Genomic DNA, 16,819 nt, shown 5'->3' with positions numbered 1-16,819 from the left:
CGTTCCCCAAGTCCGGCGAATGAAGAGAAACGCCTCGTCCTCCAACTCCCACTCTCTGGGATCCAAGCGGTGACGACTGAGAAAATCCGCCTGGACGTTGTCGACTCCCACTATGTGGGAAGCCGCGAGATGGCTGAGATGCCGTTCTGCCCAGACCATCAAGAGCCGCGCCTCCTCCGCCACTAGAGGACTTTTTGTCCCTCCCTGGCGATTGATGTAAGCCACGGTGGTAGTGTTGTCCGACAATACCCGGACCGCCTGTCCGCGCACGAGGGGTAGAAAAGCTTGCAGCGCCAGACGGACCGCTCTGGTCTCCAGCCGGTTGATAGACCACCGGGTCTGCGACTCTGACCACAGACCCTGAACCGACTTCCAGCTCAGGCTGGATCGCGCCTGCCCCTCGAGAGGTAGAGGTAGATAGAAATCCTCGGAAACCGGTTTCCAGCGGGAAAGCAATGAGGACTGCAGCGGCCATAGATGAGCGAACGCCCAAGGGACTAACGCCAGCGTGGATGCCATAGACCCCAGAACCGTCAGGTAATCGCAGACTCGTGGCCTGTGTAGCGACAAAAGACGTAGCACCTGAGACTGCAGTTTGCATATCCGTTCCTGCGAGAGAATCACACTGCCTCGCTTCGTGTCGAACAGGGCTCCAAGATATTCCAAGGACTGAGAGGGTTCGAGATGACTCTTGTTGAAGTTGACCACCCAGCCCAGGGACTGCAAGAGCTGTAACACCCTGGCCACCGCCTGCCGACACAGACTTTGAGACTTCGCCCGGATCAGCCACTCGTCGAGGTAAGGGTGAACTAGCAGGCCTTCCCGCCGCAACTGCGCCGCCACGACCACCATCACTTTCGTGAATGTCCGAGGCGCTGTCGCCAGGCCGAACGGAAGCGCCCGGAACTGGAAGTGCCTGCCCAGAATGCGAAACCGCTGAAACGCTGGTTGAATTCCCACATGAAGGTATGCTTCTGTGAGATCTAGGGACGCCAGGAATTCGCCGGGACGCACTGACGCGATCACTGACCGAATGGTCTCCATTTTGAAGTGAGGGACTCGAAGGCATCTGTTGACTCCTTTCAGATCCAGAATTGGGCGGAAAGTGCCGTCTTTCTTGGGGACTATGAAGTAAATGGAGTACCGGCCCTTGCCGTACTGAGCGGCCGGAACCAGCGAGATGGCTCCCAGTCTTTCTAGTCTTTGGATGGTATCTAGCACCGCCGCCTTCTTCTTGGGATCCTTGCAGGGTGAGACCAGGAATTTGTCCGTTGGGATGCGAGCAAAATCTAACTCGTAGCCATGTTTTATCACGTCGAGGACCCATTGATCCGACGTCACGCTGGCCCATTCCTCGAGGAATAAGGATAGACGCGCCCCCACGTTTGGAACAGCGTGCCGAGGACGCGACGAGGGATGGGCCGGCCGAACTTCATTGCGAAGGCTTGGACCCCGCACCCGACGGGGCCCCTCCTTGCCGGCCAAAACGTTTGCCCCGAAAGGACTGCTGCCACTGGGTGTTCCGAGAGGAAGACGGCCTATACGAGGGTCCAGAGGATCTTTGCGGCCTAGACTTCCTGGGTGCCCTGAACCGGGCTCTGCCTGAAAAGGAAGATCTCGACCGGGTCCTATCCTCCGGCAGCTTAAACGCTCGGTTCTCCCCCAGGGAAACCATCAAATCGTCCAACTCCTTGCCGAACAGCAATGTCCCCTAAAAAGGCAAAGCCCCGAGGTGAGCCCTGGAAGAGACATCCACTGCCCAATTGCGCAGCCAAAGGAGACGACGTGCCGACACCGCTGCCACCATGGACCTAGCTGAGGTGCGCAAAAGATCATGGAGTGCATCAGCGCCATAGGCAATGGCCGCCTCCAATCTGTCTGCTTGGGAAGCCTCCTCTGAAGAGAGACCCGCATTCGCCTGCAGGACTTGAGCCCAGCGCAGACTAGCACGCATAGCAAAATTTGTGCAACTGGCAGCATGCACCCCTAGGGCAAAAACCTCAAAATTCTTTTGAGTTGAACCTCCAACTTACGGTCTTGAATATCCCGGAGGGCTGTCGCTTCCGTGATCGGGATGGTAGACCTCTTCGTGACAGCTGACACTGCCGAATCCACCCTTGGGAGTCGGAGGAGCTCTAGCGCGTCCTCCGGCAAAGGGTAAAGTTTGTCCATGGCCTTGCTGACCTTCAGACCTAACTCCGGAGTATCCCATTCCTTGAAGAGGATATCCGTGGATGAAAAAATGAAAAACGACCGCCGGCCCTGTGAGCCCAAGCAGAACAGGATCCATATTTGCCTCCTGGCGGACCACCACCGGAGGAGCCTCAATCCCCAGCTCCTGGAGAATGGCCGGAATGAGTGGCGACAGTTCCTCTCTGCGGAACAGACGCACCACCTTGGGGTCATCCCCGTCGACGGCCTGCGCTCCTTTACCTGTACTGGGCTGCGCCGAGCCATCTGCTGCTGCCGTCCCGGCCCCCGGCAGGGGCTCCTCGGAGGCCTCTGTGTCCGCCCCGGAGGTATCTTCGGAATCCGAGTCCTGCGGCACCCCTCGGGGAAGCAGTTTGCCCCGGGCCGCGCTCTGGGTGGTCTTCGCCACTCTCCTTGCCATCTTCTTCTGCGGCGGGGACCGGTGGACCCTTGAACCCGAGGCGTCCCCCCGTCTGCGCTTGCTGCGCTTATCACGGAGAACTTTGCGCAGCAAAAGCGCCAAATCTTCAGAAAACTCGCCCGAATCCGTTGCGTCGCTTTCCGAATGCCCCCGGGACTGGGGCCCCTCTGAAGGGACCTCCACCGCCGCACCCCGCTGTGGGGAAAGCGTAGGAGGTAAAACCGAGGCCCCCACTGTTTCCCGCGAAACTACCCGGCTCAGACAAAATGGCCGCCACTCCCGCGCTGACCGGGAACGGGTCAGGAGGCCTATCAGGGGGACCCCCCCCCCTTGCGACGGCGAACGGGCCCCCCGAGGAGCCGCCGACGATCCCTCGTCTCCCGGGACGCAGGCCGAGCAAAGGCCGTCCCGGGAGAGACGCGCGCGCGCGCGCCGAGTCGCAAGCCCTGCACTGCGAGCCGCGCGGCATTGCAAAAACCGCGGGAAACCAAAGACGCGCCGAAAAGCACTGAGGGACGCTGAATAAAAACAAAAATTCAACGCGGCGAAAATCGGCGACCTCCCCCCTGCCGAAGACGCCCCCCCTCGAGCGGAACGGAGCGCAACGCCAAGGAACGGAGAGCCGACTGAAAACAAAAGTAAAAACACTTTTTTTTTTTTTTTTTTTTAATAAGAAAAAAACGCTGTCCCAGGTGCTGAAAAGCCCTATGTCCTGCATGGGGTGAGTGAACCGGGCTCCCCGGTGTCACCCCTGACGCTGCTACTAGCCCAGCCGGGTCCTCAACCCTAGCAGCGGCCTCAACCTGGGGAGGGTAGTCCCCTCAGGACCTCACAACTCCCCAGGGAGGTAGGGCAACCGGGACTAAAGTAACCAAATTAAACAAAAAACCCCAATTTACAGTAAAACCAAGGTCTAATAGAAAAAACAAAAACAAAACACCAAAAAGCGAACCTGACTAAGAACCAGAATCAGGCCCGACAGGGCTGTGACCGGACCTGCACCACCTACTGGAGACAGAGTAAGACTGAGGGGCTGTGACTGGCACAGGGGCATATATGCTCCGCCCACAAGTTTTAGTCTGTCTCCATCTACTGGTGCGGAGTCACAACCCAGGTGTCCTGGACTGATCCTGGTACGTACAGGGAATGAGCTTTTTTTTATCTCTCTGTTTCGCATTGCTGCATTTATTTTTGCTTGACTGCTTTCTCATTATATCTGGATCTGGGAGTGGTGGGGGAGATTGCCGGATTGCTCTTTCCCTTATTGGGCAGGCAGGAAACTGTGTGAAAGGGGAGGGGAGGGGAGGGATAGGGATGTGGTGAAGATTGGGCGGGGGAGCTTTTTTGGCTTGCTAAGAAAAAGCATCTTTGGGGGAACTGGAGTTATCTTCTTTAACATGGGTAGTGCGGCAGATGATGAATTATGGAGTTTGCAAGCTTGGATCTTTTTGTTCTATTAAGGGTAAGCGATGGAGAAGCTTAAGTTTGTTTCTATTAACACCAAAAGCCTTAACTCTCCATTTAAGAGACAACAGTTTTTTAAAGAAATGACCTCCTTAAAAGCCTCGGTGGTATTTTTTCAGGAATCTCACCTACATAAAAGAAATGAAAGATTATTAGTTTCACAAGGTTTTCCCTACCAATTTTTGGCTTTTAGCACATCACAGAATAAATATGGGGGAGTAGTTATACTCATTTCAAAAGACGTCATGGTTCAGGTGGGCAAAGTGCTCAGGGATGTAGATGGTAAAGTCATTCTTGTGCAAGTTTCTTAAAATAATGAGCATTATATATATTTAATATTTATGCCCCTAATACCAATCAGGATGACTTTTTTGACCAGGTGGATCACCAGCTTTTGATGCATGCGGAAGGGATCCTGATAATAGGTGGAGATTTTAATATGATCTGTTCCCCACCTCTTGATAGTTCTTCAAGGAGGAGTGGGACTTCCAATTGGCGCCTGCATCAATTAATTGAGACATGGAAGCTTGTAGATATCTGGCGGGCCCTATAACCACCTACCCGGAATTACACTTTTTACTCTAAATCCAATGACGTGTATACCTGGATTGATTATTTTCTAATTGATAAAGCTCTAGCTCCCGTCAGAGTTGCAGCAAAGATTGGCTCAGATACGTGGTCCGACCATGCTCCCATCTCTTGGGAAGTCCAGGCCCAAGTTAGTGATAAAGGATGCCTTTTTTGGAAATTTGATAGCTTAATACAGGATAAAGGCTCCTACCAGGAGATTCAAGATGCCATATAGGATTACCTTACAACTAATCAAACAGGGGATGTGACCCCTTTTGTATTTTGGGATTGTCTTAAAAACAGCTATAAGAGGGAAGGTCATAGCTATTGCCTCACACAAGAAAAAAAGAGAAGGTAAGGAGAGTTCAAGAGCTGAAGCTTGATATCTGTAGGTTAGAGCATTTGCACAAACTATGCTTGGGTAAGCACACTTGCGTGAACTAGAGCCTGTCGACATGAGCTAATTTTGTTGGAAACAGGGGATACTGCATATCATTTGAATACAGTTAAGCAATTGCATTACGAATATGGGAACAAAATTAGCATAATGCTAGCTCAAAAACTGAAGGCTAAATATACCCAAGCTCAAATTTTGACAATTAAAGCTAGAGAAGGGAATTTTGTAATGGGGTGGGGAGATATACGGCAGCGATTTACTCAGTTTTATGCTGAGTTGTATGCAGGGTCCACTGATACCTCTGAAGCAAGTATAGACACCTATTTTAAGGATCTTGCATTGCCTCAGTTGAGAGATGCTTGTAAAAATGCACTGTATGAGACCCAATATCAGCTTCAGAGGTGTTTTGGGCTACCCGAGATCTAAAAATGGGTAAGGCTCCTGGGACGTTTTATAAAACATTTCAAGCTCAATTGGTCACCCAATTGATGGATATGTTTAATCACCTTAGAGCAGGGGGTAACCTATTACGAGATGTTAATGTTGCAGGGTTAGCCATTCTGCCGAAGGGAGGAAAAGATCATACTTTATGCAGCTCTTAATGGCCCATTTCCCTTATAAATGTAGACTTGAAACTTTTGGCTAAGATACTTGCACAGAGGTTGTGTGTGGTAATTCTCTCTCTCATTCATAGTGATCAGGCGGGCTTTACGCCTGGGCATACGGTTGGTGACAATGTGCTAAAACTCGTCAAATCTCTTTGCTTCTTTTCACAGTCAACGCAAAAAAGGCCTTCAACCGTGTGCACTGGCCTTGTTTTCAGTGATGGAGTGCATGGGGATTGGCCCATATTTTATCGGTTGGGTAAAAGAAGTATACAGATATCCTGAAGTGTGCATAAAAGTGAACGGGGACTATTCCAACAATTTCCCTATGGGGAGGGGCACACAGCAAGGTTGCCTATTATCTCCATTATTTGCCTTGAGTGTCGATCCCTTTGCTATACGGGTCCGTCGGCACATAGGAGTACAGCAAATTGAAGTGGGAAATGGCAACTACAAAATCTCTCTCTATGCTGATGACATATTCACGCTCACCAATCCTGAGATGTCTTTACCGGCTGTGGTTGCAAAAATGACAGAATTTGGGAAGGTCTCTGATTTTAAAGTAAACATTGATAAATCGGAGATAATGGGAGTTTATTTGATGGAACAAGATAAATCTAGGCTTAAGGGGATGTTTTCCTTTAAGTGGGCAAAAGTCACATTCGTTATCTAGGGGTGAATTTAGGTCCGAATCAGGCAGATCTTTTTCATCTTAATTATGGGCACCTTCTTCACAACATTACACAAGATTTAGAAATCTGCGACAGATACTCGTTATAATGGTTGGGGAGGATTGCAGCTGTAAAGATGAATACATTACCCAAATTTTGTTACTTATTGGCAGAGGAAGATATTTGCCCTCATTTGGAGAAAGAGGCCTCCAAGGGTGGCTAAATCAGTGTCGTATCGACCAAAAGCTGAAGGAGGTTTAGGAGCACCAAATAATTTGAAATATTAATGTTGCATCGCAAATGAAAGCTGTTATTGATTGTCACATGGTGGAACACAGGAAACAGTGGGTGGATATTGAACAGTATTTGGTGGGGGATACTCCCATCTTGTTTATTTTTCTGGTTGGTGTCCTGGGGAGACATGTTAGGAATCACATGTCCCCGTTTCTGGAATGTACGTTGTTAATTTGGAAAAAATAACAGGGGTTAGGGATTTTTATTTTAGTACTCCTATTTGGTATAATCCTGATTTTCTAATGGGAGATGAGAATCAGGCATTTCAAAGATAGGAATGTCTGGGCTTGATGCAGTTGGGTCAATTGTGGAAAGGTCATAAGGTCATGGATTTCTCTGAGGTACAAAGGGTATTTGGTGTCCCAGCATATGATTTCCTTGTCCATTATCAATTATCTCATTTTATGGGATTTACACAGGTCAAATCTACCCTGCTAATGGGGAAATCTATGCTAGAAGATTACTGTGAAAATGCCCCTCTTTTAAGGGAATCATCTCTAAAATATATGTATTGTTGAATTCTTCTATATCATGTAAGTTTACACATATGGAACTGGATTTGGGAGGAACATGGGAAAAGGGAATTTGGGATCTTTGTTTTCTTTCTGTACAACGGAGCTCTATATCAGCTTCTTTACTTGAGAACAGTTATAAAATGTTTTACAGGTGGCACTTCTAAAAGGTTAAAGAAAATGTATCCCTCTTTGGATGGTTCTTGTTGGTGAAAATGTGGAGAAGAGCGTTCATTTTGGCATATTTGGTGGTCTTGTCTTTTGGCTGTACAATTTTGGGAAGGGATTTTTGATATGTCAAATGATATTACAATGTGATGTTCCTGTGGGCCCTAAATTTTGGTTGTTGAATGCACCATCTGGTAATCTATCACTTCCACAAAATAGGCTTTTACATCACATAGCTTTAGTGGCAAGATGCTTGTTGGCAGTAAAATGGAGAGCTGCAACCCTACTGACCAGATGATGTGCGACGGAAACTGAAGATTCATTACTTGGAAAAATTGACTGCCATACGATGTGACACCATACATAAATTCTCCCTCATATTGTCTCCCTTCGAATGTTGGATGGAATCGATTGCAGATGGAAGAAAGGAAAATTGTTTCTTACCTGCTAATTTTCATTCCTGTAGTACCAAAGATAAGTCCAGACTCCTGGGTTTATGCCTCCTTTCCAGCAGATGGAGACAGAAAAAGTTTAACTGACACTACCATATAACCTAGCGTGCCTCCTGCAGTCCCTCAGTATTGACCTGTACCAAAGCCAAGATAGTAGAACATGAATCCACCCACCCTGAATGAGCAGTGGGCAGAGGGAAAACCTAGAAACAGATAAACGTGTCCCAATTAACAAAACATGAAGGACCAAACAAAACCAGTGCCATTCTTCAGATTAAGTACCAAAACAGATTGAGCAGACTCTCCAAAACTCCCTACCTCGACTGGGTGGACTCTGGACTGATCTGCAGTACTACAGTAATGAAAATTAGCAGGTAAGAACCAATTTTCCTTTCCCTGTACATACCCAGATCAGTCCAGACTCCTGGGATGTACCAAAGCTTCCCTAAACAGGGTGGGACCTCGTGAGTCCCACTCAACATACACTCTCACTGAAGCCCCCAGGCTCTGGGACATGGACATCCAAATGATAATGCCTGACGAAAGTGTGCAGAGACTTCCAAGTGGCCGCCCTGCAAATCTCCTATGGTGCCACTTGCTGACATTTGGCCCAGGACGCTGCCTGGGAACGAGTAGAATGAGCTCTTAAGCCCTCTGGTACTGGACGTCCCTGACAGAGATACATGGATCCAATAGCTTCCTTCAACCACAGTGCAATCATGGCTTTTGACGCTTTAGGACCTTTCTTCGCACCATTCCACAATACAAAAAGGTGATCCGACAACCGGAAGTTGTTAATGACTTTAAGATACCACAATAACGCAAGCTTGACATCCAAGAGCTGTAGCTCCCTCGTATGAGATGCAGTCGCCTCCAAGTTCGGGAAAGCCGGAAGCTTCACTGACTGCTTCACATGAAACAATGAAACCACCTTCGGAAGAAAGGCTGGGACCATCCTCAAGGTAATCCTCAAGTCCAAAATTCTCAAAAAAGGTTCCCTACATGACAAGGCTTGAAGCTCAGAGATCCATCTGGCAGAACAAATCGCTACCAAGAAAACCACCTTTAACATAAGATCCTTTATTTTATTTATTTATTTATGGTAGCCCTTTTGAGAGGCTCAAATGGCACCACACACATTCCTTTCAAAACCACGTTAAGACGCCAGGAGGGACAGAGCTTCTGAACCGGGAGATGCAAATACTTTGCTCCACCGAGAAAATGCACCACATTCGGGAGTGCAGACAGCGTCGCTCCATGCACCTTGCCCAGGAGACACCCCAAAGCTGCCACTTGTACTCTGAGGGAATTGAAGGACAAACTTCATCAAACCTCTTTGCAAGAAAGTAAGAATATTCACTACAGAGGCTCACATAGGAACACCACCTTGCTCCAAGCACCAATCCTCAAATACCTTCCAGAGTCTCACATTCCCCAAGGAGGTGGAAGACTTTCTAGCTTGCAAAAGAGTAGCAATAATCTCCTCAGAGTAGCCCTTGTCCCTTCTGCTTCCTCTTAAAAGCCAAGCTGCGAGACAGAAGCAATCCGCCTGATCCGAAAATATGGGACCTTGCCGAAAGAGTTTTGGCAGATGAAAAAGCAGCAAAGGGCCATCTTTCGCCAGATTTACCAGGTCTGCAAATTAGGGCCTCTGAGGCCACTCTGGAACCATTAGAATCACATCTCCCTGATGGACCTCCATGTGCCACAATACCTTGCCCACCAGCGGCCATGGTGGAAACACATACAGCAGGATGTCCCTTGGCCATGGAAGAACCAAGGCATAGACTCCTCCTGCCCCCTGCTTTCTTCGACTGAAGAAATGGGCCGCCTTGGCATTTCACTGCCTTGCCATCAAGACCATGTGTGGCACGCCTAATCTGGCAACTGATGAGAGCCATCGCCTCCTCCAACAGTTCCTACTCCCTGGAATCCAGTTTCTGAAGGCTGAGGAAATCCGCCTGTACATTGTTGGACCCCACTATGTGAGAAGCCTCAAGCAACGTCAGGTGTTGTTCTGCCCAGTGAATCAGCTCCTGAGCAAACATTTGACTCCTGGTACTACCCTGCCGGTTCATATAAGCCACTGCAATCACATTGTCGGACAAGATCCTGACCAGATGGCCGCACACGAGAGGGAGAAACGCAGACAGTGCCAACTGTACCACCCTCGTCTCTAGGTGAGTGATAGACCAAGATGCCTTCTCTGGCGACCACTGTCCTTGTACCGACCGACCTTGACAGACAGCTCCCCAACCGGAGAGACTGGTGTCTGTGGTGACCACTCCGGGACATCCAAGTCCACCCCTCGACACAACTGGTCTTGACCAAGCCACCATGAGAGACTGGACCTGGCAATATCCATCAGCAGAAGCAGAAAATGAAACTGTTCTGACAACGGATCCCACCAGGAAAGAAGCGCTGTCTGCAGAGGCCTCATATGGGCAAATGCCCAAGGCACAAGCTCCAGCCATGGAGCCAAGCATCTGCAGGTAATCCCAGACCCTGGGCATCTGGCTCTCCAACAAACACCAAACTTGCGACTGCAACATGACAATTTACTCTTCTGTCAGAAAAACCTTCCCCAACTTGGTATCAAAACACGCTCCCAGAAACTCCAACTCCTGAGATGATTCTTGGTCCAATTTAATATCCAGCCAAGCGACCATAAGCGCTGAAGTACCAGATCCACAGCTTACTTGCAGTGGTCTTCCAACTTTTCCCGAATGAGCCAGTCGCCTAGATATGGATGCACTAGTACCTCCTCCTTCCGTAGGGCTGCTGCGACCGCCACCATCACCTTGATGAAAGTTCTTGGAGCCATCGCCAACCCGAACGGCAGAGCGCAAAATTGAAAATGCATGCCCAGAACCGTGAACCTCAGAAATCTCTGATGGTCGAGCCAGATGCCTATATACAAGTACGCATCAGTCAGATCCAGGGACACCAAGAACCCCCCCTTCTGCACCACTGCGATTACAGAGCAGAGTGTTTACATGCAAAATCGAGGAACTTTGAAGGCCTTGTTGATGCTCTTCAAATCCAGAATTGAATGAAAAGTCCCTTCTTTCTTTGGAACCACGAGGTAAATGGAATAACGACCTGTCCCTTGTTCATTCATGGGCACGGGAACAATGGCTCCAAAGCATGCGCAGATGATCGAGAGTCTGCTGTACTATCCGCCTCTTTTCCACATAAGCGCAAGGGGAGGCCATGAACCGGTCCCAAAACAGACGAGCAAATTCTAAAGCGTAACTTTGTTCTACCACACTTAAGACCCACAGGTTCGTAGTGATTCTGGCCCACTCCTTGTAAAACAGGGTCAGACGACTCCCTATAAGTGGGATGGAGGAGTGGACCGGCCTTGTTTCATTGTGCTGACTTGGCTCCAGAACCACCCTGTCCGGAGCCATCTCAACCGGGCTTTAATCCCCGAAAGGACTGGTTCCAGGACTGCTGCCTCCCCGAGGATGGTCTCTGCCCACCAGAGGATGATCTCCCTGGATGAAACTGCCTGTTCCCTCGGAACCGCACACCCCCAAATTGGGAATACCTCGCCCCTCTGGGCTTATCCTCAGGCAACTTGTGAACCTTATTGTCCCCGAGATGCTTTATCAGCTCCTCCAAATCTTCTCCGAAGAGCAGTTTCCCCTTAAAAGGTAGCATTCCAGAGACTTGGATGAGATATCAGCTGACCAGTTTCGTAACCATAGCAGCCTCCTTGCTGAGACTGCCAACTTCATGATCCTAGAGGACATCCAGATGAAGTCATATAGTGCATCCGTTCCATAGGCTACTACGGCTTCCAGTTGCTCCGCCTGCTTCACCTCCTGAAAGGACATGGACCTGTCGAACTGCAGCTTTTGGACCCAATGCAGTCCTGCTTGAAGCATGAAACTGCTGCAAACCACAGCCTGAATGCTGAGCGTAGACACGTCAAAAATTTTCTTCAGATGGACCTCAAGCCTCCTGTCCTGAAAATCCTTCAAAGCTGCAGCCCCAACTACTGGATTCATCATCTTCTTAGTTACCGCCGACACAGAGGCATCTACCTTCGGAACCCTCAATAGCTTCAAAGTGTCATCGGGTATAGGATATAATTTATCCATCACCCGGCCCACCTTCAGTCCGGTCTCCAGAGTGTCCCCACTCCCAGACCACCAACTACTTAACGAACGTATGAAAAGGAAGTCTTCACTGGGCCCTGTAAGCCAGCCATAACCGGGGTCCATATCCTCCTGATCGGAGTCCTTCTCCAGAAGCTTGATTCCCAACTCCTCTAAAACATGGGGAATCAGGGGCCCTAACTCTTCCCTACAGAAGAGCCACACCCCCTTCAGATCATCATCAATAGGCGGGCCTTCCTCCTTGTCTTCCCCGGATTCTTGCCCCCCCCCCCCCCAAGGGAAGGATCCATCCGAAGAGTGCTGGACTGAACCAGGACGTCACCAACATAACCCTCTGAAAATCTGTTCCCTGCAGCAAGCGGAACAAACTCCCCAAGGACTCGTCGACCCCTGGTGGCCTCCACTCGTCCTGCGGTTCTGGATCTCTTCTTGGGCCGAGGCTCAGTAGAAGCATCACGCTTGGGACCATGCCACCCCATGGACTTTCAGGCCCTATGAGCTTTGTGCATTAAAAGCACAAAGTCCGCAGAAAAGGAGGCAGAACTGTCAGATTCCTCCCCCAGGCTGTCCTCTGCCACCTCTGCCTGCCCCCCCCCCCCCCCTCAGTCCTCTGGGCCTGTGTGGGGCTCCCATCAGCCAGAGACAATGAGGGATGGAAATACCCCTCCCCTGCGGCTTCAATACGAGCAGCAAATGTGGCCAAGATGGTCGCCATTCCTGCACTAAAGGTGTTCCCCCCTCCCCCCCGCAGACATGTTGGAATTGCCCTCTCCCTCCGGGAGGCAGCAGCCACTGCTTCAAGCTGCGCGGCCTGCTCCCCAACGGCCGCCTGCGGGAAAAGAATGTCGACGAAGGAGAGGAGAACAGGGGAAAAACTGAAATCTGAGCCACGCTCGGTGAAAACTGCCCACACCTGACAGAAGGCAGAGCCTTTCATGCAAGCCCTCACAACTCTGCTCCTTTTTTTTTTTTTTTTTTTTTTTTAACTTTAAGAAGCAGACAAAGGAACAGAAGAAGCACTTTCCTGTTCTGAAGATGGGCAGCAGGCTCCTTCAATCTTCCTGGGGCAGAGGGAATTGGATCCACCAGCTTTCTGCCCCTGGCTATCTGGGACAGAGCAAATAAAGGTCCCCAACCCCTTGCTCATCCACCTCAAGACCAGGAAGGATAGACCCATCAGGGCCTGCCAACCTCCTGGGAGGAATTTTTTTTTTTTTTTTTTAAGGTTTAGTAGAGACTGCAGGTACACTCATCTACCATCTGCTGGAAACAGAGAAATACTGAGGGACTGCAGGAGGCATGCTAAGTTATATGGCAGTGTCAGTTAAACTTTCTCTGTTTCCATCTGCTGGAAGGGAGGTATAAATCCAGGAGTCTGGATTGATCTGGGTACGTACAGGGAATTTCAACTTAAGGGGACAGAGAGATGTATTTTGGGATGATTCTTGGTATGGTATGGATCCTTATTTGCTTTCATCAGACTCCAGTGTTCAAGTTCTCCCTTCTTTGCTCTTCTAGTTTTTTTGCTTTCTTCTTTTTCAGAGGATGGGGTGGGGTGGAATGGGGGGGGGGGGGCGGGAGGGAGGTCCAGGGGATTATGTAAACATTGTAGGTTTCAAGCAATGTACCAATGTCTTGGTTTTGCTTTTTGTTTACTGATGTTTGACATATACTGTTGTGTGTGAAGCCTAATAAAATATATATAAAAAAGAAACCCAGAGCAGCAATTTGTTTAATTCTTGGGTCTATTCCTTCTTTTTTAAGTCTTATCCTGTCAATTTATTTTGTGGTTTTACATATTCTTACTGTGGGCAGATTTAATCTCACTCAAATGTAGTTGCTCTTCTATTAAAGCATACTGTGATTTCTAAAACCTTATAAAGAAGGCTATTGCAATAGAATTTCACAGTTATAACAAATACTGAACAAGAATTTGGGAGCCTAGAACTGTTATAGAGAGGGATATTCTATTCCATTATTCTATTCCATTTCATCTACAGCTTTGTTGTTGAGCCTTATTTCTACCTCTTCTGTAAAACAGAAGTTAGTGAGAAGTGACAAGTTTCTGATTTTTTTGTTTTAACCGCAGAAAACTATTTTTACGGCTTGCCTCGCTGAAGGAAAGCAGTAGTTTCATGAAGGCTTTTCTGTTGTGCGTTGTGCACTCTACACTCTGCTTTCCGAGGATTTGCTGTTTTTACAGTCTATTGGTTGTGACCAGAGGAAAGAAAGATGCCACCAGCCTTTAAAGGCTTACCCCCAGTTTTCTTGTGATAACGAGTTTGGGTGTTTTAAAATTCCAGAATGGATGGCTCTGGAAAATGCCCTTTGCAAGCATCTTCTCCAAAGGTCTACTAATTTAATGGCAATTTCTATTATCTGTGTGTGTGTAGTCCATCAAAGTTTACACACATTAAAAGCACAGGGCAACAAACTGTTTTATTCTGTAATATTTAAGTCCCCCATAAATTAAATGGCCATTCAGCTGTCTTCAGAAGGTTTAGGACAAGCTCACAAGAATGCTGAGCTCTGGATTAATTTTTTCAGAAGCTGCTCAAAGCAGCCAGTGGGATGCTGGCACTTAGAGTTGTCAGATCTTAACAGAACACCCCAAGTCTGAATGCAATTTTGCTGGAGAGTAACAGCTGGCGTAAAAACATTATTTATAAAAGACAACAAAGTTGACATCACTTAGAGGTCATCCTGAGTAGAAGCACCTACAAGGAGTCTTTAAAAACACAGAAACATTGATTTTCAAGGTTCTTTCTTTCTTGAAATAGCACTCATTGTACTGCTCAGCTAGGATGAAATATTGCTTTCACTTTTCCAGCACAGGCTTGCTGAAGTTTCTCTCCATTGCCAAATTAAACCTTCTCTCCCCAAGATAGTACCAAGTGGCAATTTTGCAAAGAATATGCTGAGCTGTCCATGAAATACAGTTTGGCATTTCTGTTGTAAAGGCAGTATGAGTTCTCCAGGGGATGCGAGGAATACCTCACTGAAGATCTGCCGAACATATGCATGGCAACAGTGCGCGCGCGCACACACACACACACACACACACACATACACACACACACACCCACCCCAACTGCAAAGCAAAACCTTTCCCAGTTTTTCTCAACCGTTGTGATCCTGGTCTGAAGGGAGGCAGTCAGGCAGACAGATTAGTGCTGAAGGTGAAGGAGGTTAATTAGGAGACAGTTGTACAAATAAAGCAACTAGCTGAAAGGGAGGCAGACTTGCCAACAGAGAACACATGCATAGAGAGGAGATGGTGAGAAAATTAGCAACATTAGTACAACGTCGGCAGAATTTGTATGCCTTCTTGTTCAGCGATTTGCTTTTATGATAGTACCCATCTGGCTCTGGGTCACTGGGACAGGCAACTGCAACCCTTGGTTTCCATGTATTCTCCACTGCACCACTTCTCTTCTCCTGACTGCTTCCATGCAGCTCTCATCAGGAAATCATCACACAACTCCCTTTCTCCCTACTCTCTCCCATCCAACTCTTCAGAGTCGTCAGGTATCACCTCCAAGCATTTTGTGTTTTTTGCTACCCACATCTCCTTCTTTATAATGATGAACTGTGCAATCCAGTCCTTTATGCTGGATTTAAGCATCAGGGAAAACCAGTAGAAGCCTGGAAGTAAGCTCTTTTACACAGTTTTGAAACTGTGTTTTTTACCCCAAATTTTAATTTCTTGCAACTTCTGGAAGGGGATGAAAGCCACATTAAAGAACTGTGCAAGAAAAAACTGCAAAGAGCACTGCTATTTTAGCATCTAAAGGTTATATTTAAGCAGTAATCAGATGAACTTTAGACTGGGAGGTACCAGAATCAACACAAAAAAGCAAACAGATCCCATATGCTGCTGGTCTGTTCAGGGGATATATAGGACTTGATTTTCTTGAATAAATTGTTTCTTTTCTTCCATTTCCACATTATAAAAACTGAAGCTCTCTCAAGTTGTTAACAGAAGGGCCAGGAGGACAACTACCAGTTCCTATCCGGAAAATCTCTCCCACCCACTTTTCTACATTTTTTTTTTAAACTTGTAGCTCTCTTACCTTGAGCCTGTGGATCTGTAAAACATTTATAGATCCACTCTGCTTCATGTATAATAGTAAGGACCTCCCAAAAAAGGTTGCGAGGAAACCTCTAGTGTCTAATATAGCAAACAAAGCCAGGAAAAGGAGACTAAGCCTATTTACCAGGCACCAGTAGTCTCAGCAGTACTGGGAAGGACTTCAACCCTGGATTACCAGCAGCATCAAGGAACTCATGAATCTTCAGGAACAGGAAGGGGAAAGCTTGTTGCCCTGTAGGCTCTAACACTATATAACCCTGATAAAGACATATCCCCACAGTCCAAACTAATAGAGAAGAAACAACGTAATAGAAATTATTCTTTTAGACAGCGTGGGAATTAGCTGTCACCATGGAAACTTGTGAAAAGCTGCCCAGTGCACGATCAATCAAATACCAATAAAAGTTAGGCCTGTTCCAAGTAACCCAGAGCTAGCTGGGCTCCCTACAAAGTGACCAAAGAAATCAGAAGTTTGAAAACCCAGACCCTGCAAACACTTACGGGAGTCTGATAACTTAACCACCTGGTAGTGAAAAGGGGAGTGAAACCATGAAAGGGGCAAGGGCCACTTACTAGGCAAGCGTGCCTGGGCCTGCGAGGTAAGCACTAGCCTCTGAGGCAGCACACTCTGTTGGTTGGTGTGCGAAGGGGCCGGAGGCTGGGCCGAACCTAGCTGGGAGGCCGGGGTACTGCTCTGACCCGGCTGTTTCACAGGATTGGCCGTGTTAGCTGCTGTGGCGAAGGTTGCTGCTGACTGTTGTCTTGGAACACCGCTGGAAGCCTGTGAGGTCTGAAACGGGGTTGCTGAAGCTGCAAACAACAAGGTGCGTTTGTGCAAGCTGTTAGATGAATTTC

At 48.1% G+C, this 16,819-nt stretch overlaps 1 protein-coding gene across 1 annotated transcript in view; it reads right to left on the bottom strand.

Annotated features, from left to right (window-relative positions):
• LOC115082167 (E1A-binding protein p400-like) overlaps positions 1 to 16,819 on the bottom strand; it is a gene marked incomplete at its 3' end in the record, with an annotated part of 153,268 nt that overhangs the window by 96,447 nt on the left and 40,002 nt on the right. The window contains 1 exon segment of the mRNA XM_029586424.1: positions 16,538 to 16,774. Within this exon segment, the coding sequence (XP_029442284.1) occupies positions 16,538 to 16,774 (237 nt within the window).

Source organism: Rhinatrema bivittatum, unplaced genomic scaffold (genome assembly GCF_901001135.1).
Source record: "Rhinatrema bivittatum unplaced genomic scaffold, aRhiBiv1.1, whole genome shotgun sequence".
Taxonomy (NCBI): domain Eukaryota; kingdom Metazoa; phylum Chordata; class Amphibia; order Gymnophiona; family Rhinatrematidae; genus Rhinatrema; species Rhinatrema bivittatum.
The sequence above is the reverse complement of the archived record's forward strand: the minus strand, read 5'-3'. Positions and strand labels throughout refer to the sequence as shown.